General features: G+C 40.4%; 2 protein-coding genes across 3 annotated transcripts in view; both read left to right on the top strand.

The window, feature by feature from the left end:
- The first annotated feature begins 3,132 nt into the window (after positions 1-3,132).
- On the top strand, positions 3,133-8,290 carry psmd12 (proteasome 26S subunit, non-ATPase 12). Its single transcript, XM_076090341.1, has 11 exons — positions 3,133-3,345; positions 3,737-3,796; positions 4,234-4,362; positions 4,697-4,804; positions 5,089-5,193; positions 5,426-5,575; positions 5,716-5,850; positions 6,265-6,377; positions 6,672-6,846; positions 7,651-7,728; positions 7,868-8,290. Exons 1-11 carry the CDS (start codon positions 3,238-3,240, stop codon positions 8,075-8,077), a joined length of 1,371 nt encoding a protein of 456 aa, XP_075946456.1. The 5' UTR covers positions 3,133-3,237; the 3' UTR covers positions 8,078-8,290.
- Positions 8,291-11,160: 2,870 nt separating this feature from the next.
- Positions 11,161-27,276, top strand: part of helz (helicase with zinc finger) — a 44,566-nt gene continuing 28,450 nt past the window's right edge. The window contains exons 1-15 of one of the 2 annotated variants that reach the window (XM_076090337.1): positions 11,168-11,237; positions 16,372-16,475; positions 16,588-16,833; positions 17,419-17,455; positions 17,781-17,905; positions 19,384-19,440; positions 19,703-19,751; positions 19,843-19,918; positions 20,619-20,817; positions 21,406-21,513; positions 21,662-21,803; positions 21,926-22,081; positions 22,358-22,628; positions 25,626-25,752; positions 25,911-26,123. In XM_076090337.1, the coding sequence (XP_075946452.1) occupies positions 16,606-16,833; positions 17,419-17,455; positions 17,781-17,905; positions 19,384-19,440; positions 19,703-19,751; positions 19,843-19,918; positions 20,619-20,817; positions 21,406-21,513; positions 21,662-21,803; positions 21,926-22,081; positions 22,358-22,628; positions 25,626-25,752; positions 25,911-26,123 (1,788 nt within the window). In that variant the 5' untranslated portion in view covers positions 11,168-11,237; positions 16,372-16,475; positions 16,588-16,605. Of the gene's footprint in view, positions 11,238-16,371; positions 16,476-16,587; positions 16,834-17,418; positions 17,456-17,780; positions 17,906-19,383; positions 19,441-19,702; positions 19,752-19,842; positions 19,919-20,618; positions 20,818-21,405; positions 21,514-21,661; positions 21,804-21,925; positions 22,082-22,357; positions 22,629-25,625; positions 25,753-25,910; positions 26,124-27,276 lie in introns of both variants that reach the window. The other variant, XM_076090338.1, reaches the window with a different exon arrangement.

Raw genomic sequence — 27,276 nt, 5'->3', positions numbered from 1 at the left:
ATTCACAATGAGATAATCTAAATGATATCCCATCGCCACAGTATATTGTAGATCTCAGGAAGCTATCAGAAATAATGTCACTAAAGAGCCACATTTACCAGAAAATAAATGCTCCTTCAATTTAAATCTGCACTCATTTGGCATCAGAACAATTAGCACGGTATCAAATAGAAATAATAAACCTGACGACTTGTAGAGCTATCTAGTTGCTATCGCTTGTTAGCATATGGGCTAACAGGTGCAATATACATTCATTGAGTTATCTTATCAGTTATAGATAGCGTACTATGCACATAGGCTAACATACAGATTAGACCACATCAAATGACTTTGTTGTACAGTAAAGGCTTTCTGTATGCACACTACATAAGTTCAATGACGTTTGTGTGGCCTTATAAAAGGCTGACATATGCTGCAGATTCTTAAAATAGCGAGTAAACATCTTCAAGATAGGAACAAAAAGGGGGAAAACCCCCAAACAGCCGAGAGGTCCTTGCACATCTTCAGTAAGAGATCATGAAACTGTCAATCTGTTTTATAGATCAATAAGATGTTCCTCTCGTGTCCTGGGATATCTCAAGGCATGATGATAGCTTTGTGTATTCAGTTTAATCTGATGTACAACACAAGGAACATCTCTTTTGAAAATGTCAGGCCTGTATTTCATTTCGGACAGTCTGTGTTTATATTTACATAAAACCCTGGAGCTCAGCTGAAGGGCCATGGGACAGGGACAGGCTTTCATGTGAGTGGTGTCGCAGAACCAGCTAGCCGTGACCTAATAACCTAACTATTTCAATAAGGTCTGCAATGATTAGAAAGGGGCTTAGAGCCTGATGTCATCTGAGCTGCTGTGTCGTGTCAATAATACCAAACAAATCTCTAAGCTCTGAAATAGCCAAATGCCCCAATTTTGCAAAGAAACACTGTATTTAAACAGGGGAGGTGTTGGGAATGATAGTCTGTCCACATCAACCGAGCTAACGGTAGTCAATCAAGGCTTACTCAGAATCTTTAATATGTGTATATATGTGGCACAGCCTGTTATTCATCAATGAGATAAGATCAAATAAGATAAGATAACCCTTTATGATATTGAGGATAATATTGATGATCATGATTTGAGGTTTCAATCTGTCTCCTTCAGCTGAGCTCTTCCTGGTGTTTTTGCTGTCAGAAACATGTGCTCAAAGCACACAGATTCTTTTTTTATGCCTCTGCAATCAGAGTTCTTGTTCCCTCTCAGTGGATCATCATGTGCAGTTTGTTGGACTCGTGCTGTCTGTGCTGAGCCTGCACTGGCTCAGGTCTTAGGAGGCTTTCTCTGCCAAGCGCAGGAAAATCACTCACCCAAATCACTGAAGGTGGCATTGGAGCCTTTCAAAGCAGTGAACTGTGTGAGAACAGGAATACAGTCATTAAAGGGACACCTACTGGTGGACTCCTGTCATTGGACTCAGTGTCCATTCATGTGATCATGTCCATTCACAAAGATCTTCATTCACCCTGACCATTTGATTGGAAAGGTGTTACACTTTTAAAATGTGTTTGTGTTATTATCTTCATCATTTTACTTATTTTGTTATTGTCATCATCCTCCTCCTTCATCATCATCACGATCATTATTGCCAACATGACTCTGACATTTGGATTTTGGATTCCATTGGAGTCATATGTATGAACTCAAAGCTCTCGGCTCAATTTGACAAGAAAAGCGAACAAGGGCCAAGTTAAAAACAATTGTCTTGTTTGAAGGCCATCCACTACACGGTGTCTTCAATGGACTCCGAAGCTCATTCAGTGAGAGACTCAGGATGCCTCAGTGTTCTACTGAACGAATAAGAAGGTCCTTCGTTCCAGCAGCAGTCCGATTCTTTAATGAACACCTTTAGAGGTTTTTATCTTTCTGATGTCAATCATATTTTATATGGCATTGTCTGGTGTTATTTATCCTTTGTAATGTGTTGTTGTCTGTTGTGTACTGTGGACTGTGTCGTCTGTATGAGTTTTTGGGTGGCAAAAGAGTTTCCCCACTGGGGATTAATAAAGTTTTCTAATCTGATCTAAAAGCATACACCCAATGACAAGGATGTCATTCTAATCACCTCTGTCATCAATAAGATTAAATTGAAATGTAAAAGTCTAAAAGTGACAGTATGGTTGTGTTTGTCTTTTTGTTGTTGTTCTACAGGCAGGAAACAGTCCTTCAGAACAGTCCCTCCACATGAAGTGAACTCCTGTAGGCCTACCACAGCTCCCTATGTCGGTGATATAAAGAGCACACAATCTTTTTTGGGCCTTCTTGTGTATTTTTCTGTCACTTTTTAGACTTGCAGGCTGAAAAATTATGTCAAAGAGAATTGTGTGTCCCTCTTGGACAATAAAAAGGTACCCCTAGTTATTTCCAGCTAAATATAGACGCATTTAGTTTGGCACTGCATTTTTTTTTAAAAAGCCTTATTTTAAAATAGCGGTCTGCTCCAAATTAAAATTACTTCCTGAGTAGAAGGATTAAAGTAGCTCCTTGGAGAGGGGTGCCAATCGTTATTAAGTCCAGTTGTGACAACTTAGAGAGAATATTAAACTAGACTTAAACAAATTCAAACTGCACAGTGTCTTCAAGCTGCCAGTATCAAAATATGTGTCAGAATTAAAGGGTATTCATTACGTACATGTAATAGAACGTCATAACTGTGGTACAATCAGATTTAGTAACATGATAAAGTAATATAAATTGAAGATATTTTGGTTCAATTGAATAGGCTACCAAAAAGGAACCTATATTGTTTCTATATTATTCCAATATTACTATTTAGTTCAGAAAATTATTGACCTATAGTTTATGTATTCAAATATTATATTTACTATTCATATATATTTACAGCTATCAAGGAACAACACTAATCCTTTGTTTTCCGTAGTTTTATTTGTGTAACTACATAGAGAAGTATTTTATTAAGAACATTTATTTATTAAATGATGCATCCTAAATAAACTGACCAGCAGAGTCGTGCGAAGAGGCCCTCGGTTTTAGCAGAAAGTTGGCTTTTATAACGCCTGCCTAAAATATTCTGGCGGGGTCCTCACTGGGTCCTTAAGGCGCCTCGGGCAGCCGTTTAATACTCTCCTCTGATTGGTCGCTCACCTTTTCGGTCCTTTGACAAGCAAAATAGTGCTAGGCTAGTTTCACAAGAAAAGAACCGTACCGTACGTTACCCTAACCTGAACAGCACAAAGATGTCTGACGAACGAGCTGAAAGATCTGATGGGAAGATTGTGAAGATGGAGGTTGACTACAGTTCAACTGTAGACCAACGTCTCCCTGAATGCGAAAAAATGGCCAAAGTAAGTCTGAAAGACGCCAGCGACCGGCTGAGTCATGGTGCATCAGTATCAGTGCGTTAGCATCAATGCTAACATCGACTTTTTTTTTGCACTGCCCGGAAACCTCCTATAACTAAAATACTTAGCGTAAATTACTCATAAATGTATTTATTTTTAACTTAAACACATTTCGGCTACACTTGTATCGTCACATACACGTAGCTATGTGTTTGATATTAGGTTAGCTAGCATGCTAGTAATCTTAGCGGCTAAGTCATTGGGCAACATTCTTAGCTAACTTGTTAGCCAGGCAAAGTGCCTTTAATTCAGTGTTAGTCCAAAAACAGAAATCAACATGCATCTCTAGTAACCAGCGTTACTAACGCTAAGCGGACGTGTTTTTCTGTTGCAGGAGGGCAAGCTGCAGGAGGCCATTGAGAGCTTGTTGTCATTGGAGAAGCAAACCAGAACGGTAAGTTGTACACAGTCCAACTGATTTAGCTTACTTCCCTTCCAGTCTGTCGTGGTAAATCCAACATCTGGGAGATTGAGGCCCAAATGTTAATGTCATAAATATATTCGATCCCTGATATGAGTTAGCATTGTTTCTCAGCCATCCCCAAAACAAGATGATTTGCTAAACTTGCGTCAAGGGCTTGTTCTGGAATACATGAAATTCTGGAGTTCTGCTTTCCTGACATGAAAAAAAATACCAAATTAACCAAAACGTCCTGGAAAACAAGTTTCCTGATACCCGGAATCATGGGATTTCCCTGGATTAATTATATTAAGTGTGTCCTCGGCATCAAACACATGCACATTTGAGATGTTTTAGAGTAGTTGTGTTAATGAAATAACTAATTAATTTATGTTGTTTTTGTGTCTTGTTTTACTTATGTGCTTGCTCAGGCGTCCGACATGTTGTCCACTTCCAGAATCCTTGTGGCTGTGGTCCAGATGTGTTATGAAGCCAAGGACTGGGATGCACTGAATGAAAACATCATGTTGCTCACCAAAAGGAGGAGTCAGCTAAAACAGGTCAGATACTTCTTTTCCCCTGACGGCCCTTTCTACCAGTTATCTCCAAACATATTCTTATAAGTCCAACAGTCTGAAAATTCATGTTTGTGTGCCACCAGAGGTTATCTTGCAAGCCACACTACTGACCAGTTAAATTTCGCACTAACGAACACTGTTGTTTGTAGTCAAGATATCAAGCACACCTTGTACACTCTGCAATGTTGACACCATAGTGTATTTTGAAGTCTCGGATTCCTGTTTTGAAGTAATCTCTTTTTTTGGACAGTACGCACACCTTGCAGCCGTTCTTTGACAAGCTCTAAGGAAGACTAAATCTATTTTTGTTTTGCAGGCTGTCGCCAAGATGGTGCAAGAATGCTACAAGTATGTGGATGCTGTGACCGATCAGCCCATCAAGCTGAGACTCATCGACACACTTCGCACCGTGACTGCTGGCAAGGTCTGGAATGTGTTAATGTGTGTTAAAACAGAGCTGTAACTAGAGACATAAGGACATTTGTATAGATTTAAGCAGTTGTCAAAGTACTGCAAGCCACTTGGTGCCAGATGTTGGGGTAGCTTGAAAGTCACAGGTTAACTATGACTGAGGCACCCAGAGACGTGTGTATTATCAGACGTACAAGCCTAGAAGTTCAGTTTGTTTATCTGAGGCACTCTTCAGAGTGAGGAAACAGTGGCATTTACTAAGGTGTCCTCTCTAATACACTAAATATGTCCTCACAGATCTATGTAGAGATTGAGCGTGCCAGGCTGACGAAGACCTTGGCCAATATCAAGGAGCAGAGCGGAGAGGTCAAAGAGGCAGCTTCCATTCTTCAGGAGCTGCAGGTAAGAGACGGACGGCCTTTATTCTAAGATGACGAAGACTTTGTAAAGTTGTTGTGGAGACAAATGGTGGCACGTCTATACTTTAAGAGGTTTGAAAGAATTTGATCATTTGGGATATCTTTGTCACCACATTTTTAAAGGGAAAAAAAAAATACGCAAACTATGTGAAAGGGAAGTTTTATGGCCTGCTGTTTGGAAAGTCCTTAGAATATATATATTTTTTATGTCTCAGGTGGAGACATATGGCTCCATGGAGAAAAAGGAGAAGGTGGAGTTTATCTTGGAGCAGATGAGGCTTTGCATTGCCGTCAAGGATTACGTTCGCACCCAGATCATCAGCAAGAAGATAAACACAAAATTTTTCCAAGACGAGGGCAATCAGGTAAGAGAAGGACGCCAGGAATTGAGTGCTAGCAACATGCTACAATGTGTTGTTGGCACTGTTATTTTTGGCGGATCTCAACTGAGCAGGTTGGTGTACCGGAACACTAACTTTTCCGTTTTGTCTAATAATCAACCCAGGAGTCCAAGCTGAAGTACTACAACCTGATGATTCATGTCGACCAGCACGAGGGCTCCTACGTGTCTATCTGCAAACACTACCGGGCCATCTATGACACCCCCTGCATCTTGGAAGACAGCACTAAGTGGCAACAGGTACATGGGCTTTCTATTGTGGCCACAGTGTATTATTATATAGTATTACATTTATACTTTTTGATTTTATTTGGTACTGCGTGTGTTTCCAATTAACTGCTGATATTCCCTTTTTGATAAATGCTTACGATGAAATTGAATGCAGTAACGATAGGGATTTTGCTGAACTGTTTTTCTTACTGTTTTCCTGCCTTAGTGCTCGAGCACAGTACCACGGTTGCAGAAGAATATGTTTGGAAATACAATAGATTAGCTATACAGACCCTGTCTTCGACTTAATGAGCGTTATTGGTATTTATATTGGTACTGAAATCTATAATAACAATATAAAACTATTTATCTGTTTCAAAACTTTACTTTGCTTGTTGCCATTGGGGTGTTCTGAAAAAAAACATGGGTGTGTTTGTTTTTCAGGCCCTGAAGAGTGTGGTGCTGTACGTGATTCTTTCCCCTTACGACAACGAGCAGTCGGACCTCGTGCACAGAATCAGCGAGGACAAGAAACTGGAAGAAATTCCTAAATACAAGTAAGACAATCTTTGTGCTCCATGAAAACAAACAAACAGCCCTCAGGCTGAATGTGATGTGGGTGCCAGTTACTGTGTCCTCTGTAAATGCAGTTACAGCACTTCAGCTACTATGAAAGGCCAGAGATGTGCTACCAGGAGAAAAATGTGAAAAGTGAAGGCCGACTTAATCAACTGTACAACATACCAGTCGCTCCGTGTCTGCAGATGTAGACACATACTGTACACAGTGCATGTAGCGAGACAACCTTTGTGAACGCAGGCATTTTCACTATGTTCCTCTGTCCTTCCTAGGGACCTTCTGAAACAGTTCACCACCATGGAGCTGATGCGCTGGGCCGCCCTGGTGGAGGATTATGGGAAGGAGCTGAGAGAGGGCTCAACCGACAGCCCTGCCACAGATGTCTTCTCTAGTTCAGAAGAGGGGGAGAATAGGTGGAAGGACCTGAAGAACAGAGTCGTGGAGCATGTAAGTCCCACAGTCAAGTGGAGGCTCTTCACAGTTGGAACCGATGCGCACATAGTCGGATGGGTTTGATGAGAATTTGTCGGTGCTTGGCAGCAGGGACACGTCTAATCAAATAGATTTTCAAAGAGATTTTCAACTGCCTTGTTATCCCAAACTAGGCTAGCACATTCAAACCAATGATTAATAACGAAGAAGTATATTATCAGCAAAAAAAACGGAAGTTGCTCTAGATGTTATGAAGCAGTCTTTTTTTCAGGTTGGCTGGGCCTTGTTCAGACTGCCATCCCAAATCTTTTTTTCTATTTTTTTTGACATATGCAGATTGTATCCAGATAGATTTTTAAAAGTCTGGACAGCAAAAAAAACAAACATGAAAAGATATTTTTGCAATTCGGATCCAAACCACATTTGGAGGTGGATGGAATTGCGATTCCAATCAGACTTCTACAGATGCGTCTCAGTCCGGAAGTCAGTTGAACATCGAGGACAACGACAGTCTGTGGACTGATGCAAAGATATATTGTCTGCTGGCACTTTCACTTTCTGCTGCCACAGAGCCGTAGAAGTGCAATGCAAGCCAAATAGTAAAATTCTGATTTTTATATTTTATATTTGTGCAGATTGATATGTGCAATATTTAAGTACGCTCAAATTGGATTAGTAATGGATGGTTGGATTTCACTCGTGAATATTTTGCGTCGATGTGACCTGAAAGCACCTCTGTTCTAACCTGATATAATTATCATATTACAGTATATTCTGCTGCAGATATGTATATTAATGAAACTCTCCCTTTATCCCCAGAACATCAGAATAATGGCCAAATATTACACCAGAATCACAATGAAGAGGATGGCTGGACTCCTTGACCTCTCTATTGACGTAAGCTAAGTTTGACTTATTAGCTGTCTGTAATTCAGCCAGCATGATTTGACTTGATTGTCAGGATTTGGTCTCACTGGAACACATTTTTTTTTAGAGGTATCTAACATGATGTCTGTCTGCTCAACTATTTCACCAGGAATCCGAGGAGTTCCTCTCCAGCCTCGTTGTAAACAAGACCATCTATGCCAAGGTGGACAGGATGGCCGGCATCATCAACTTTCAGAGGCCTAAAGACCCCAACGACCTGCTCAACGACTGGTCGCACAAACTCAACTCCCTCATGTCTCTGGTCACCAAGACCACACATCTCATTGCCAAGGAGGAGATGATCCACAACCTGCAGTGAAACAATAACACAGCGCGTTATTTTACGTTTCGGTTCATATTTGTTTTTGTTTTTTCTTCTGTGGGAATGTTTTTGAATAAACAGTACATCAGCGGACTGTGAATGCAGCGTTATTACAATGTCATATAATTGAAGATAAATCTGCAGCACCCCAACTATGTTCATTTTTTTACTATCCAGTAAAACTGTGACAATAAACACATGAGCACCTCTCTTCTTTGCATCCTTGTCAGTGACTGGATCCTAAATGTGCTTCCTGTTGCCATTTATTGGATTATAAACTAGTTTCAAATTCATTGCTGTATGAAAACTCTTTGAAATGTATCCATATTAATGTAAACCATAACCTCACATGTGCTTAACAGTTGTAGGTTTTAAACCGTATTTAACCGGCGTACAATCTAATACGACAAATGTTAAGCTTATGCGCGTCACTGCATCACATCATTCACGTGTTTTCTGTATAAAGGATTATTAAAGTACGAGCGGAAATACAGGAATGTGAAACTTTGAAACAGGTTTGTGGTGTCGGTGTGTGAGATAGTTACGTCACATGTAACGAGACTTAGCGAAGAGAAAAGAAACGTCCCTTTTCAGTTTTGTTCTAAAACTGAGACACTTGAGATGGTGAATCAAGATGTTTGCAAGTTGTAATACAATACAGTTAAATGCAAGAATATTGAGAATCTGATTTCTATTTTGTATGCTGTTACTAGTTTTGCCCAATGTTACCTGTCTGTTTAAGTTGGTGATGTCATTGTCATGCTCTGCTGCCCCTAATTTGTGGTGTTCTTGAACTCTTTCAAAACCTCTGCTCAAAGTTTTATCAACGGTTACACTGAAGCAACAATCCACTACAGGTATACGGTAACAAAGAGAGATGGTACAATTGTTTGTGTCTGCAGCTAAGATATTCTACAATTTCAAATTGTATATTGTCTTGTAATTTTGGGGTGATGGTTTTTCCCTTCATTTGGCTCCCACCTGCACATTTTTACTGCACAGCCCCGCATAACACGTAACCTCCTGCCTGAGTAATTGGAGACAGAATGACTAGCTTCATATTCTATAGTAACACACATGGAATTCTATTTTAATGGATGTACTCCTTGATAGCATTATGATGTTATCTAGAATGGATAGCCCAGTTTATTGTACAAACTTCAACTAAAGACGATTTAAGTGAATCAAAACAATACAGTTTAGAATTAACATGGAAAAGCCTTGGAGGATCCTTGTCACCATAAAAGTCTCTCAGCGCCAACCTCCACATCTGCAGATGTGGCAGCAGGATGCTCTGGGAAAGCAAACACTGACCATTACGCGGAAGAGGAAACCAGGCAGGAAATTACATCACTAGCTTGACAAAAATTTTGGTTGAAATATGAAACCTTGAAATGTAAATACAGTCCTTTGTATGAAGAACTTGAAATAAAGCATTGTCTCTATCGTGTTACCTGCTTGGTTTCTTTTCAGGTCTAAACCATGCATATACAGTATATATATATATATATATATATATATATATATATATATATATATATATCTTAAATTCCATTTATTACATTTTTTGCTACTGTGATGGCCCTTTTCACAGCAGCCATTTTTGACTTGCCATTGCAGGGTAAACACAGGTGTAATTATAACATTCATTTGGCCCTGTTCCCTTTAGTTGGGCCAGGACCCTGTGTGCGCTGGCTCACTGGAATGGCTGACTCCCTCTTCTGTGTTGTATTGTAATAGTACTGTAATTGTTGAGCAATATTAACAACTTTGTTTTTTGGATCTTAATGGACGGTACAGTACACGGTGTCCCTAGTTTGAGACTGACCAGCAATGTTTGTAGCATGTCACCCACCTCTCTCCCAATTTTATTTATACACTGATCTATCAAAAAAAGGCAAAAATGCTGTAAAAAAAAGTTTTGGGCTGTCAACTACCTGCACATACTTTAGTGAGAATCTTAATTTAAACGTTAATTTTAAATTCATGACATTAATAATGTCTGTATTCCAAAAAGGTGGTTAGTTCCAGGTCCCGGTATTGCATATGTTACCACAGGAATAGAGCGGTCATCAATATTATTAGTTACAACGGGGCTTTCCTGCTGACAGGTTGAAAATAAGTCTACAATGGATCTTAATGTGGAAAAGATTGAGTATCAATCACAATGTAAGATCTCCTAAATTATAGCAGACTGTAATAAATATGGTCAAACTGTCAAATGCTTTTTCCAAAGGAAACATCCACACCTGCTTTTATTACCAACATTTCTGAGATGTCTTTCTTTTTTCACAGTTTTTAATGTGTCAATTTAACATGCAGCTCGAATCTTCATTGTTCGGAACATTTCTAATTCCTCACATAGTTTAATCCTGCATACACATACCTTACACACTATCATAATATTCATGCTCATTGAGTTATTGTAGTTTGACTTAATATTTGATTTACCCTCACTGATTCTCTTTTGTCTTTGCTCTGAAATATTGTCTTGCTATTTATTTAGTTAGTTCGGAATTATGCCAGCCTCAGCACCAGAAACTCTCCAGCTGTGCTCAAATACAAACTACGTACTGCTGATGGCATCCCATGTGGAGTTTGATAAGCCTGATGATGACTGGATGGATGAAAATCCCCCTGATAGCAAAGACTGTCAACAGTATCATTCCCTTTTGTTGTTTAGCTTGTTTTGAATCAGAAACAAAAACAAGATTTATCCCCAAGATATATTGCTGCATTTCTTTTAGTTCTCATGCCATGGAAAGCCAGTAGTAGTTGAGTGGCAAATGCGTGTTCAGAGCCAAATGTCTCACGTTTGTGTTTTTTATGCCTGTATACAAATACGCAAGTTAATAAGTATTAATTAAGTGGCTGTTTTATTCTCCCTGTTATAGGGATTTCAAAAATGTCTCATTTTAACTTAATTTAATTGGAATCAACCGTAAATATTAACCACAAGTTGTATGTTTGAGAGGAACTATATCAGAAACCTTTCAACACGAACGTTTTTCGACACGGAAGATCCCTGCCATCAGAGGCCACGCTCACACTCGCACGCACTAACACACAGTCCTCTCAACCTTCAGATCAGTACATCCCACTATGCTTTGCGATGGTCTGACAAGTGGATCCAAGATGGCGTAGAAAGTAAAGCTAGGTAAGTGTTGACTTCCCATTTTCAGCCCTTTCAGTTGTCTTTTTCACCGTAAAGCCACTGACATAAACCCCCTCCACAAATCATTATGATAACGACGGATGCTTTGAGTTCACACAAGGATAACAGCACGATGTCACATCAATTATATTTGCCTAAACACCGTGGCAAAATTACAGGCCCGAGCCCGTTTTGTTTCGGCGAAGCTAAGCTAGCTAGCCAGCTAGCTTGCTAACATTAACAAACCAGCCAGCTATTCTTGTTGTGAGCTTGCCAGTTTTGTGCCAAGAAAGGCCGTGTTTTGGCTAGCAAGCTAACTGTTAGCTACGCATACTCTGGTTAGTGGCAACACTGTTTACCCCGTGCAAACGCGAACGGCAAGTTAACCAACATTTGTGAGGACATTTTTCAGGGCTTTGTAACGCTGCCGTCATCGCTCTGACTTGCAACAGTCATGTCAAGTTCAGTAGACAAACAACAGCTAACGTTATAACTCCAACGTTTCCTACTGAAAGACCAAACGAATTGTTTTTAACCTTTGCGGTTATTGGCGTGATCTCTCTCGATATTTACCTTTTGGGCTTTGTGAAATTTGGAAGTTTCATAGCCGTGTTTTTCTGCACGTTGCTGCTAACGACACTGTCAAGCCTACGTTATGTCAGGATTAAAGCAATCGATGTTCTTTTACAACTATCCCCAACTATACAATTCGCTTTCTCCTCCACTGTACTTCAGGCGAAGCTATAGCCTCTGTAGTAGAAACCCACGAGTGGACACAAAAAAACAAGCCAGGTGTCCACCCACTGTATCCCGCCAAACTATTTGTTGTTTCCCCCATGATGTGGCTGGCTTGCAAGCACCAACATTAGGTAACAGCTATTCTGACTGTTAAATTAGCAGTGTTAACGCATGCATATGTTTTAAAATAACCTCTGATAATTGGAGAAGGTTCTGTGTTAAGATCAGTCACATGTTTGGTTTCATCTTTGACCCTATTTTCCATTTCCCAGCCACAGACCTAGTGTGCTGGCCAAAGCAACATTCAACCCTCATTTTGCAGGCCTCACACACTGTGCAACATTTGCTAACTAGATTCTAATGAGTTTGTTGTAAAATAGGGACACCAGAGTTGCCACTATGACAGTAATGTCATAAGATGCCTCTTTATGTGGAGTATATGTTTCAAATGTTTTTTACATTAATCAAGTATGATCTATACATTTCCCTGAATGCACCAGTACCTGTCTTCTGGGAACAGGGGTTGGACCAGTTGCCATATATGTGCATAGTATACAAGCATACATTATCATACAGCCTACTCGTAACAAAGTATTGTTCCTCATCTGAATCTTGAATGTTTAGAGGAAGTGAACTCAACAGCAGTTTTTTTTTTTCTTGTGGAAGAGATGAGGTTGTGGAGAGAGCTGTACTATGTTGTGAGATACTTTGCAGGAAACACTTAAGTGTTTACTGTTTGGGACATGCAGTCGTTGGTGTGCTGTCTTCAGCGACATTGGATTTTAGGGGGAAAAATATTGCATATTGCAAATATTGTATTTTACCTTTCTTGGCCTCGACTGTTAATTATTTTTCGAATAAAAGTGTTAAAACTATGATAAATGGTATACATAAACACTAACTTCAGATTTAGTCTTTTGTCATGTGTGCACCCAACATGTACTGTACATTGGTTAGAGAATATGTCTCTATATTATGGTCCTAAGGGACAGGAACTGGCGGACTCGGAGGCGCTGCCAGTTGGGCTAGAGCAGCTGCTACAAGCATAGCTGCCTGTTGCTTGGTATTCAAAAAGTAACTTTCTGAAAAATTTACTGCAGGGTCAATATGCTCTTTATTGCTAAATAATGCCCAGGTGGCAGATGTACTCAGTTTTTCGCTCTTCTCGCATAGCAAGTTATTGCACATGAAATGCCTTATGAATGTTCTTTCATAGAAAGCTGTTTCTCTACCAGGTTGTGATATTATCTGTTATTTAATATTTTCGTTTTACTGCTAACTGAGCTTTAACATGTAGGCCTAGTAGCTGTCTGCTGTCTCACTTTCAAGGACAGCTGTCACAAATATACCCCAAAATACTGGGCCACAGGCCACAAATTCACTGGTCCTTTTGAGCCAGTCATAATCAAAAGCTGAATTCCAGACTGTGGTGAGGGCCAGGATGGAAATTCAGCATCAGCTAATTGTTGTGGAATTTTAATTGGCAACCAAAAAGTTAGTTTTGCCTGCCATGTTGGCACACAATAACTATAATGGGGCTTTCAAAGCAGCATTGTTGTTATAAATGGTGTTTTTCTGCCAGCTTGCGATAAAATGCAATGCCAATGGTGAAACCAGTAAGGTGGAAATAGAACCAAAAGTTACTAAACTATCAGCGAAGGCTGAGCATGTGTTGCCCTGGAGTTCCCAAGCAGGCCATGGTGTACCATCCCTATCCATATCGGTACTGGTTGGTGGGAAGGAGGGCATGCTGCTTCTTGTAATCTCAGACTGAGGTTTAGATTATTTAATGCTACAGTATACGGCTATAGTAGTTATCTCGCTTCAACAATAGGTTAACACATTTTCACACTCTGTATTTAAGAAAAGGGAAAGCATCCCCTTTCAGATCAAACCGTTCAGCTGGGCTTAACCAGCTCTTTCGTTAATAAATGCTATCTGCCCAGACTTCATGATCCTTCTTCCAACCAAGGTTTAACTTGGGCCAGACGCTGCTCGGCTTCGGTATGGAAGGGTGAATACAGGTTTCTGCAGTATTGAACTAGAGATCATAAAGTGCAATGCTTAGTGGGCTAGATTCCTCTGTGCATCTGTCGAGTACTGCTTTGGGACTCAAACAGATGAGGATGCTACTTATTTAACACTTTGGGGCATACTTAGCTTTTCGTTACATGGGATTTGATTGCTGTAATGCTACTGTTAATAAGAATCTGTGATGCTTGTCCTTCGACATATTGCAATTCTTGACATTCCTTAGAGTTGATTCTGAGTTGAGGTTTGTCTCCGTTGACTGTGGAAAGCTGCAAAAGTGTTTTCACTTGTTAAAGTCAGGTTTTTTTATGAAATGAATTTAGGCAAACAAACTTTTATGATACAAACCTTGTTTCTAACCAAAAACCCCATTTAAAAAAAATTAAAAAAAATAAATAAAAATAAATAAAAAAACATGGACTTGTGCATGCAATGTGAGCAGGATGCCTTCTCTAAACTATAGAAGCTGTGTAGAGGCATAAGTAGATACTCTGAGATTCAGTATTTAGACATGTGTTCTCATTGGCACATAGATGGTGTTGACCGTCTGGCTCTGTGGCTATGAAGTGTCACAACACACCCATTCCCTTCTGCACACTGTCCACCACGCTATACTGCCTAGTCTCAATAAAGGCTTCACATTCTGTATTATCAATTATGATCATGCCTTTAGTCTAAGCAGTCAGATGATGCCAGACAGTTGACTCCACTGTTTTTGGCTTTGGAGCTTGAGATGATAAATATGTCTCACATAGGCTAATGCTTTAGGCCTGTCATGTGATTGTTGCTCTCTCAGCTTGTTGCATATGTATTTGAAATGTACACTGTGTGAGCAGAGGTCAAGAATAAAACAGGGGTGTGAATCTCTAGGCACCTCACAATTCAATTCAGAGGGCTACGGTGCCATTAGAAAACAATTTATCGGGGGAGTTGGGAGGAAGAAGAAGCAAAATGCTTCCATACGTTAGCTTTTAATCCGGGGTGTGTCGGTCGAATTGTATCCATAGCACAGCCACCCTCCCCAAAACTCTGCCAGCATTTGGCCTAGTTCAGAACGTGTTTTACTGTTGTGTTGATTTCATTGACTTTTAGAAACAATTATGATTGCACTAAATTTAAACAAGCAACCACTGCAGTATAATAAACAGTACAAACAGTGTATTTCTTTTTACAGTTATATTTTAATATAGAAAAATATTCAAGACTATTCACGCTGAATTTAGCGACATGGTGGCCCCCCCAAAAGTGAAGCTGAAGCATCTCGATCGTGGTCAATGTTCGATTAATAGTGCAACCCTAACCCACGAGACCAGCACGGAGGAAAGTTAGATCTAAGAATTTGAATTAAAAGTTATGATTTTATTTAGCAAATGATCAAGTTGACAGTCATAATTGTATTTTTCAAATTCCACCTCTTACATACATGAAAATAAAGTTCTGAACACCGGCTGAATATCTATTATCAGAATCATTATAACTGTATTTTAACTGCTACTGTGTAAAGGGAATACTGCTGTTAAAAAGCACCTTATTTGTTTAAAGTGTTTGCAAACCAAATGTTATTGCACTTTTGTTCATATAGCAGTACTTTTAAAATAAAACAAACATGCAATGTGGTTCAAGACGTTTCAGTCAGATGCAGAAATTATGGCAGAAATTTGGCCATTACATGTCAAGTTTGAGTTGGAAAGTGAAGCAAACTAATGGGATGTGCCTCCCCAATAGTTGCGTGTGGGTGTACTGTAGGTTTTATTTTCTCAGATTGTATAACCTGATATGTTTTCAAATAGTCAGTATGGTCTGACCTATTTGCATGTCTCCTGTTAGACTAGAAGCTAACATACAGCCAGTGAGCATGCGGACGGTAACAAGAAACAACCGGTCTTACTGACGTACATGCAATGCACTGCAGTGCCATAGAGAGAAAGGAAAGCCTTGTGAAAATGAGAAAAGGCGTAAATGTCCCAGTTTTAGTATGATATATCACACGTTGACACTATTTCTGTGCCTTGGTTGACGGTTGTGTTATTTCAGTTCCTGTGGTAAAAAGAAAAATCCTTCTCGACTATTGTGAAGTTTTTTTGTCGTGCAGAGTCCTAGAGTTTTATGTACAATCTCTGGTGAGAGGCGTATCGGTCTTCCAACTGATTTTTGTAAAGCCTCTCTTCATTTTGAATATAGGCTAAAGAAAATATTTGTAGTTTTTAACCAATGGCATCATTTAAGGCATGTAGCACCTGCAACATGTTGCTGAACCGCAATTACAATTTCAGATTACAGCACAGTACAAGTTAGTCATGTTATGGTGGTGTAGCATTTTAATGTTTAATACTGCCAAATAAGCATTTCGTTTTTTCGTTTGTTACAGCAATCATTTGAAGGGTTTCCAATCGAGTGCTATATTGCAACTTTGTAGACATGACGAGCACCGCTTCCTTCACCCAGTACATTGGCACATTTGGTCACTTTGATGTGAGTGGCAGTAGCCGATTGATACAAATCTGGATTATTTTTTCATTCTCATATTGCCCAACCCTGCTGCAGAAAACATGTTCATACTGTGTCTTTCTTTTTCTGACTCTAGACGTTTTGTCCCTGAGTCATGGCGGACAGGAGAGCGGAGAAGTCATGTGAAGAAGCCAGCAGATCGTTAGCCAGGCGGGAGTACGAGGCGGCAGTCAACCACAGCACGGACGCCCTGGTGGTCCTCGCACCACAAGCCCCACCCTCCGGCGCCCCCGTCCCACCCAGCCCTCCATCCCTTGTCGCTGCCGCCGGACCCCTCCGCAGCCGTGCCCTGCTCTATCGAATCGCTGCCTTCTTACAGCTGGTGAGGACCGTGGCTGGCTTAAGTATTGTTGCTGCCCTAGCGAGCATACAACCTGTAGTCTTTGTTGATCACTCTTTGCCTTTCTCCCCTTTTTGCTTTGTGGCCCTTAAATTATTTCTATTTTCTCATCATAACAGTCAACAATTACTGGGGTGGGGGTCTTGAAAATCCTAGTTTTGAAACAGAATTCTGATCCGGCATATCACAAAATACAATATAATTTTCTCCTATTCTAAAATATATTCATTACACTGAAATGATGTAGGCTGATCATTGTGCTTTAAATCCACTGTTGTACTTCTAATCACTTGGTAAATTACCATGAAGAGAATGTTACAAATGAGAACAATGAACCCTACTTTCTTCCTCCGTGGCACTGTTCTATTCAATTCCCATAGCACTAAAATTACACCAGTTACTTCGGCCCTAAGATTATGGAAGCTACTTAAGTCTTTAATGATAGTGTGAGGGGCTCCGCTGTGAGGCAAAGATAGCCATTCGTGAAGCTTAAGTGAAGCGCTGACCCTCGAACACAAAGGATTCCCATTTGTTATGGTTACTTTTTTTTTCTTCTCCTGCCAACAGAAAAACTATGATGAAGCAGATGAAGACTGCAAACATGGTGAGTAGCAATTCAAGTTGGAACCATCTGCTGACACGGTGTACAGTAGTCTTTTTATACCCAGTGGCAGACAAAGTGTGTGTGTGCGTGCCAGGGTCAGGGAAGAACCAGTTCAGATATGCCTTGGTCTCAGTGTAGCAGAAGAAATCTTGGGCCCATGCAATTGCTTTTTAACTGTCTTATTGGGTCAGTGTCATGGCTTCATGACTACAATGTTGTAGAAAACAGACTTGAAAACTATGTGTTGCATATATTGAAAGAAACCTGCCTCAATGAATTCATTGTCTCCCTACCTGCTCCCTGTGTGTTCTTCATCCTGTCCTAGTCCTCGCAGAAGAGATGGCTCGAGGTGACGGTTCGCTACAGGCCAGCTTGCGCTTCATGCTGTTGGATGGCAGCCTGCAGGAGGTGGCCAGCATCCTCTCTAAAGCCTTGTATGGGGAGCCAATGGTATGATTGATGGACAATGTATACATTATATGCATTCAGACAGCCAACAAGTGCAGACAAGGCTTAAATACTGTACCTGTTGAGGTCATGTTTTCCTTCCTAAAAAGAGGAGAAACCTCACTGGATGTTTTTAGGACATGAAAGGGATTCAAACATTGAATGTTAATGAAACTGACTTACTTTCACAGTGATCTGAGACGCTACAGTAATATCAAATACAGTGTGCTTGGTGATTAAGATAGTCATAGTCAAGTCAATTTGAATTGATAAAACGTTCCTACCTAACATTGGAATGACTAAAAAGTTTACTCCGACATTGAAAAAGGGCAACGTGACAATAAATATCAGAGGAAGTGAGGTGTAGTGCTCTAACTATAGCAGGGTTACTTTGTGGATGTAACAGACAGAGGGTCTTTTTCTCCTGTCTGACTTTGACCTCCCTTCAACATGCATTTTGCTGCCAAGGTGCCTCCCCCCCCTTTTGCAACCATTTCCTGCCCAATTCAACACACAAGCAGGTTTTCAAAGGTTGAGCTTGTCCCCAAGGTCATCCAACATTTTTATGCAAGTGGGGACAATCGTGTTTGTGAGGCAGATCTCTATCTCTCTCTCTGTCTCTCACAGGCAAACGTTATTCTGACACAGCTTGGGCTGATTAACTTTTCTCATTTGACTTGTTCTAAACGAATCAGGTGACTCAAATCAGGTCCCTGTATATGGATTTAAAAACCACTAAAGAGAAGCTCTGCTGTTGTCTATACTGTAAGAGCTGACACAGCTGCTCATTTGGAGTAGGGTCAGTAATAAATACATAAAAAGCCCTATTGGAGACATTTTGTAAAGTTTTGATTGACATGCCTACACTACAATGCTTTATCGGACCAGATCTGCACTTCAGAATAGTAAACAAGACAAGTAAACATCTTTATTTGGCCTTTTGTTTACTAAAGCCGTGGTCTTAAGGTAAATCCACAGTGTCAGTTTTGGGTTATAAAATGCATCTGCCATAGAAAATGACCACTGAGACCCTGAAGAGTCTCAGAGCTAGATTCAGGTGTTGAGTCCAGTTACTGGCAGAAAATCCACCCACAAGTGACAAATTGAAAGAGCAAGATACAAACTGAAAGCGCTTCATCTGAATAATGCATGAGGTTAGAAGTTTCTTGTCACTTGTGTCCCTTTGGCATTCTTTGATGCGTAGCAGGTCCAAACTCTGCGACTTCTCAGTCGACATCTCTCGCTGCCATTTGGTGCTGCAAATATTCACACGTGTAGTGCAGCTTTTACAACACTGGGACGGTGATGGATTTAAATATTGCCGGTAGATCTAGAAACGACATGATAAATATGATCACACCAAGCAACATCTGCCAGCTTATTTCAAAACAGTGGGGGTTATAGTTATTATGAACATGTACTGAAAGCCCCGATTGCAGTATTTTGTAGTAATGACGATCATGTCCTTACTTCTTTCACAGAATGGCATTGTCGCAAAAGACCTTTCCAGATTAAAAATGCTCTTCTCAGAAATAGAGGTAAGGGCTGCAAACCTTCCTGTTGTGCTTTCTTTCGTGCTCATGCCTTTTGGTGCTTGCTGGTTTATTCTCACGTTAACTTAATTATGTTGTGCTCCTCTGCTTAGCTTGTAGCTAGGCTAGTTGTGGATGTATTACTCATTTGTTTGTAATACGTCCAGTGGTCCAACTGCTTGTATGTCCATGTTAGTCATTCACATAATAGTAATGATCTTTCTGCCCCCGCTCCCACCCACCCTAACCGATCTTTGTCTCCTGTCAGTCGATAAACAGAGAGATGGCACCTGAATACACGGATGACCAGGAGGAAGGTGAGCCAATCTCGTTTTCAAGACTTCCCTCAACAAAAAAATGTTTTGGCTTCGTGTCATATTAACCACATGGCTGTGTGTGTGCTTACAGAGTTCCAAGATGGCTGGCAATTCCGGCCTCCTCCCCGAGGAGTCACCAGCAGTGAGGAGTACACCCTCTGTAAAAGGTAATGCAAACTGTTTGGTCATTTCCAACCAAAGTGTCAGTAATGAAGAATTTATTTCTCATCCAGAATATTGCTGAGGGGGATTTAATTAATATGTCATGCCTGCCGTTCTGTGTGAAATACTGGCATTTGATAATAAAGTGACTGATATAGCTTTCAGGAAGTAATGGTGGTATTCAGTTACACTGAAGGATATTGAAGTATGATTCTCAATAGTTAACTGCCATGAATTTTAATTTGATCTCTCTACACTTTTACAATCATTGGTCCACATCCTGGATCTTTGTGTAAAAGGTCACCAATGAATCTGTTGAGCCTTAGATTTATTCCTGTGAACTTTCTCTGATTTTGAGTTTGTCCGTCACAGCTCCAGTACACGTCCCACTGCAGCACCACCAGTATAAGTTACTGCTGCATGGGTTAGACGTTGTATTTAGTGGTGTAACGGATCGTTGCCGATTCGTTATACCACTAGTTATATTGGTCTGCTGCTATGTATAACTTGTATTTGCCTTTTTATCAAATGAGTTTCTTAATTTACTATAATATGAAACAAAAGACATTCTCACACTGGGAAAGCTATAACTACCACATGCTCTTGCTATTCTTAGTGATTTCATGACGTCAAACTATTAGTTAGAATTGTCCCAGAGAGTGTTTCTTCAGCATCAGTTCAGCACACAGTTTGTCTCTGCTGTAGGTACTTGGAACAGGGCCTGTGTCGGTACGGGGCCCAGTGTACATCAGCCCATTCTCAGGAGGAGCTGATGGAGTGGCAGAAGCGCTATGCATCGCGCCTCATTCGCCTCAAACAGCAGCAGGAGAGCAAACACTTCACCGAGAGCTACATGGAGACCCTGATAGAGAAGTGGATGAATTCCCTCTCCCCAGAGAAAGTGGTGAGTGCACGCAAGTTTAAAAAGTGGCTCAAAATGACCGAGAACAGACAAAATAGCATGCTACGGTGAGGGCTCACCTTCCCAGAAAGGCCACCCAAACTCAAAGGTGTGTATGGTACTGTGTTGTGATTTCACCTTGTGAATCTAGTGGGGGGCAGTTACAGTACCGACCACTTTGTACAACCCATTCAATAGGCCAAGCTTTTTGTATGCACAGACCAAACATTGACTGAGTTGCATATTGTCATTTAATAACTTAGGGTACTGAAGCAGCAGACTGTTACTATACCGTATCTGCAGGGTAAAACTATCCATCCATGACCCAGTCAGGACCGTCTCAAAACGTTTGTCTCTGATGACCAGACAAAGTGAAATTTAGTGTCAAGAATCCTACGTTGTCTCTTGACTGTTATGAAGCATACATTATGCGATACAGTTGCACTTTCCTGAAGATTGCATTCATTTATATATTTTGCAGCAGTGAACTTAACTTTCACCACATTTTGACAGACTACTTCTTGTAAAAGAGTTCTGAGTACATTTGCAGTGATGGATTCTGTGTAACCGTGTGTGTTTTTCATTTTCCAGCTAAGTGACTATTTAGAAGGAGTGAATGTAGAAACCAGCTCCAGCCTCTCTGTTACCGTCGCCACCAAAAAATCAGCGCACTCCTGGACCTTCTCCTTCTTGTGCAAGGTAGGATGAAATGTTTAATACCAATGTACCATGTACAGATTCAGAAGTTTTCATTGTCTAACCAGATCATTTATCAGTGCTAGTTGGTCCTAGTCATCTTGCGTGAATGTTCTGATTGTCTTCTTCCTATCTCTGTCTCCCTGACCAGCCGGCTAGAAAGCTGTGCCGCATCGCCCTGCTCTACGATGCCCACCGACCACACTTCTTCATCACAGGTGTGTCATCTGAGGAGCGGCTGCAAACCCTCTCCAACGGGTGCCAAGAGTGGACTCCCGGAGAGGAAACAGGAGGTATGTCCTGCTCTGTTATTTTGGTGTTTGCTTACTTATTGGCCCTATCTTGCATTGGTCTACAGATTGTGATGTAAATTGTGTTATGAATGCATTTACACTAAACTTTACTGTTCCGACAGTGGCAGCAGACAATGGCATGGACCACTGTGTCTACCAGGTAGCGGTGGGCTTCAGCACAGAAATCTTTGGTACCTTCCGACAGACCGTTGTTTTTGACTTCGGCTCAGAGCCTGTGCTGATGAAGCGGATCATGGTGGATGCCGCCTCAATTGAAGGTATGCTAAAAGCAAGAAGGTTATCTAGAGGTCTTAAAAAACTGTTGTCACTGTATATGAAATGATGTAAAGGAGTGAGACAACTGTAAAAATCTAAATCAGCCAAGAAAATGCATCTCTACAATTGGTAAAATATGCACTTACAGTGGTAAATGCTGTCAACCACCCTCTTGTCCTTTTTATAATGGGGAATTTGTAGTTTGCTGGATGCACACATAATTGTGTTTTTTTTTTTTTTTTGGGGACAATAAACATCTCTCCATCCTTTGTTCTCAGACTTGGACTACCTGATGGCAGCCAGGCAGCAGCTCTTGATCTCTGCAAAGCGCTGGGACCCTTCCTGTAAGACCATCGTAGAATTCTGTCCCAATGAAACGATGGCCGACCTGGAGCGAAGCCTCCTCTCTCGCTATCAGATCCCTCTGTCGGCAGACCAGCTCTTCACTCAGTCAGTCCTGGACAAGACTCTGACCAAAGACAACTACCAGGCCCGGCTGCATGACCTGCTCTACATAGAAGAGATTGCACAATATAAGGAAGTTAGCAAGTGAGTAAACAATTTTCCTTGGTTTCTTCTTACTCTGATCGTAAAACAGATTTTCCATAACTGTACATAATAAAGCCTGAATAACACAGATTGACATATGAGAGATTACAAACATCTACATCAATATATCAGCAGAATTTAAGCATACAATGTAACTACATATAAAGCAATGTTCAGGCTCAATATCATAAATAATATACAGCAAAACATTAATGATTTGGGAATTGAGGAAGCATTTGAACCAGGTGAACATTATAACGGTGGTATAGCATTCAAATAATTCTAGGCAAGACATATGCAAGCTGTGTGCAACGGTCAATTCAACCGCTAGTTAAATGCAGACAAAAATGAGATGCACACATATATCCTAACAATAAAATAACATTAATAATTAAAATAATTACCATTCAGGAGTGACCGCCGGAACAAACAACCTTCAGTGGAATATATCTTGGAAAACAAAACATTTGACAACATATTCTCAACACAAGATCTCCTCACTAGCGTTTCCCCGAGCTTTCACATTTGGAATGCAACTGTGCACCCTAAAGTCATCGTGGTCGGCAAAGAATCCACTTCAGTGACTCTTCAGACCGTCTACATAATGGTCCTCTTGTCTCGTCAGTAATGTGGCTAAAAATAACTAACATTACTCTCAAGAATAAAGTTTAAACAACTGCTTGTTGTGTTCGCAACTACTAAACCGTCGATGATGGTTTTAATGCAGTTTACATTTTTAATAAATATACAATATATTAATATAGTTTATTCATTTATTGATTATTTATAATCTGACTACTTAGAAGGAATAGTCATTGTTACCAATATAGACCTTGTGTAAATATTTCGTGTTGTAAGATATCAACCCGCCACAAGGTGTCAGACTTGACCTTCATTGCGTGTGTGTGTGTGTATGAATCTCACACAGCGTCACTCAGTTTCAGAGCCATTTAATGTGTCTAAGGTGATTCTTTGGAGGTTGGTGAGGGGAACAGTGTTTTCTTCCTCTAGAATGAACATAGATTCTTCTTAATTAAATTCATTACCTGCTGCTCCACCTGCTGCTCATGACTCTCATTGTCATTTGGTAAGGAAGTACCTACAGTATGAACTCTGCTGTATTCCCAATGTGCACATGAATAATCTCTCTTGCCTTTTAAACCGTCCATGTCCTGGTTCCAATGCTTTTCATGGCTGATTGAGTTTCAGCAGGAGATTTCCGGGTTAAGTGTAGATTCTCTAATTTAGAATATCTCTCTGAATAATCTCACATTAGATTTATTTCATCAGATTTATTCCTTGCTTGATGAGTCGTGTATCAGTAGGTGAAGAGTAGTGGTGCAACGGGTCATGAAACTCACAGTTTGGATCAAAAATCGGATCAGCACAAAAGAAAAAAGGGAGCAAATATAACTTTTATAGATCCCTGGTGAATTTTTTTGCTGCTGGTACTAATTGCAGTTCATTGATAATCCATAATGGCAGGTACAGATTCCTTTGCTGTTTGATTATACAGCTGGTGTACAAAGCTCCTTCTTTTTTTGCCACCGTCCCAAACATCAATTCAACCGCTCTGTCTGTAAACCATCAACAATTCTACATGTTGTCCTTTTGCTTTGTTAAAGTCATTTATAGTGTTGCATTAAGGCACACAATTCAAATGATTAGTAAATCCAAGATTGTATTTTCATTGATTAAAATAAATCTTGTATTGTAATTAGTAGTTTTAATGATGTATCATAAGCTGCTTAGAGCTAGTGTAAACAGCTCATAGTTCATCTCTAATATATATTTATGTATTTATGTTGTGAAAACGTTTCCTTCAAACTACTGGATTTATTCAAGTTTCTCACCAACACTACGTTTTACGAGATTACATGTGAACACATCATGATAACGTTATAATTGACCTTCGCCCAATACTCATTTTCACTGACCAGAGCCTGAACGCATCATCGAGAGTGTCGCTGTCTGTTTTTGTCTAAATGTTTCTCCCTCTGATGCCAAATCATGACAAGAAACCTCAAAAGACCCGCTGGTTGAGTAACACCACTGGTTTGCAAATGCATACGCAATGTGTTAACTTGTCAGCGTATGTCAATCATTCATCGGAGCTTATCACCAGTGTTGCTTCCTATTTCATCACTTCAAATCCAATAGAGACCAGAGAGGCAATCTAATATAATCTGGAACTGAAAGAACCCAAAAGTGCACCAATCTTCCACTCAATGTGTGCATATTTAGGCTTTGTTCTTCTTCAAAGCACTGACGTATAAAAATAATTAGACTGCTTTTTAGGTTCCTTACTGGCAAAGTGTTATTTAGGAGACCTTGTGTTTTTAAGTACTTTACAAAATTACAGTAGATAAGTATTTTTCCTCAACTCATTTGAGCTATATTTGCCTTCAGACCTTGTGAAAACGTTTTCACAGTCTCATTATCACCACTCTATGATCGCCATACCAGTGTATAACTGATTGTTGTATGTGCGTGCTGCCGATATCAATGAATGGTATTCAGGTTATTATGGAGCCACTGTGGTGAATCAAGGCTCAAATGCCTGAGGCATGCATGCATGATGCACTTGTATGAGAGAAACCTGTTGTGATACTCTTTCAGTAGGTGTGTATGGGGGTTGGTATGGGGCTGGTAAGACTCATGGCTAATATCATCAACTACTCTTTATCCATTAGAAAAAAAGTCCCCCGCCACTGTGATGCACTATCAGGTCATCACATGAGTCCAGACCAGCTTCTCTTAAGAGAAAATGAACGAACAGTTCCAGGGTTAAAATGTCTGCAGCAAAGCAACGATAAACAAGTGACTCAGTCACAGGAGAACATATTGTAATATTTGTAATAGTTCGTCAATAACATACCACAAAACATTATCGTGACTATCATTTCTTTTTTTTTTTTTTTACATTGATTTAGAAGCTAGAGGTCTGAAACAGCATAACCAAATGTCCATACCCCCCCCCCCCCCCCCCCCGGCCAGGTTCAACATCAAAGTGAATCTCCAGCTCGTCACGAGCTTCATGCTGACCGGCATCTCTGTTGGAGCCAAGTATGCCCAGAATGGACAGCTCTTTGCACGCTTCAAACTCACTGAAACACTTTCTGAGGTAACTGGGTTGGTAGAATTGTCAACTGCAATAGACTTGCAATAAACTACATTGATTTCTGCCTTGTCAGTCTTTACTAGTGTAACTACTTACTGGTGGCCCAAAGGTGTCAGCTAGCTACCGCTTCTGAACAGTATTTGTTTCATTTGTTACCTCAGGACACATTGGCTGGCCGGCTGGTGATGACCAAGGTGAATTCAGTCCTGGTGTTGCCATTTGGCCGTGACGGTCACAGCAGCCATCCGCCTCCCGGGGTCAAAGAGCGTGTTTACGAGGCTGTGATCGAGGAGAAGACCAAGGACTACATCTTCCTAAGGATCTGCAAGAACTGCTGTGATGAGCTAGGGCTACTGCCTGACAGAGAACTACAGGTATGAAGTAGACCGCTCTGTTCTGAGGCATGAGGAGTGAGAAATATCCCTTTTATTGAAGGACTCTACCTCCAGCAGGCCCAGCTTGATATTTATCGCTCCTCCTGCCTGAACATCGGCAGATGAAGCGAGCCGTTGTATTAACATTTATCATAACAACCTACATCCTATCACTGAGAGCATCTTCTTATTCTCCTGGATACGCTGCTTCTGCCTGCGTACATGATAACATTTCATTTCCCTATCTCCTCTGTGGGTTCTTAGAATATTTCACACAGCCTTGATCTTTCACGCTCCTCTCGCTATCGCATATCTCCGACTTTCCTGCTCTTGAATTCGTTGTTTATTTCACTTTCTTGCTTTGTCTTTCCTTATATCTCGTTCTTCTAATTTCCACACTCCTATCCCAAAGGCATTGCATACTTTACGGGATACCTTTTAGGATTGTGTCTGAGTTTGCATGATGACAAGGCCCTCCAGCAGTAGAAACCAAATCTTGGTGATTACATGATAAAACTGGTATAAGCAAAGGGATTGAATAGACGTGTAAACAACCCGGTACAACATTGTGCAATGGTCACTTTTGTAGGGGTGTTGCAGGTGTTACTGTCTCCCAGTCCCCGTTACTGGTAAGAACCTCGTTATAATGCTGATCACACCACCATGCTTCACTTTGTGGATGATATTGGCCAAAAGATAGAAGCACCTATTTTTTGCCGAATATGGCAATTGTTTTAGGATTTTTTTATTGATCTATGTATGTCTTTTGTCTACACAATTCATTTAGCTGTAGGTGAACTGCATTCAGTCTAGTTCTAGAGGCATCTTAAAGATCAAATCTTGATTTAGCTCTTGATTGGTTGGTTTAAAAATATAATCAAGCTTGTACTTAGTCCTATTTTAAAACTGTAGATATAATGCACATATTGCATTTATTGTGTTTAATGGAAGGACAAGACTCATGAGCTCAAGTTAAACCAAACATGAATGATTCCCATTTTATCCAATATTATACAACCCTAACAAAAAGCTTTTGTGCCGGCGGCCCGGCGCTATTCTATTTGATTGGATTACTTTGTATTGCTTATAGCATAGTATCCCTGCCCTGTAGATGGATATATAATCTATAGTTAAACCAGGGTTGCTTTGACCG

Source organism: Anarhichas minor, unplaced genomic scaffold (genome assembly GCF_050575085.1).
Source record: "Anarhichas minor isolate MPS153535 unplaced genomic scaffold, ASM5057508v1 ptg000012l, whole genome shotgun sequence".
Lineage (NCBI taxonomy): Eukaryota > Metazoa > Chordata > Actinopteri > Perciformes > Anarhichadidae > Anarhichas > Anarhichas minor.
Note: the sequence above shows the minus strand (reverse complement) of the source record. Positions and strands in the feature narration are given on the sequence as shown.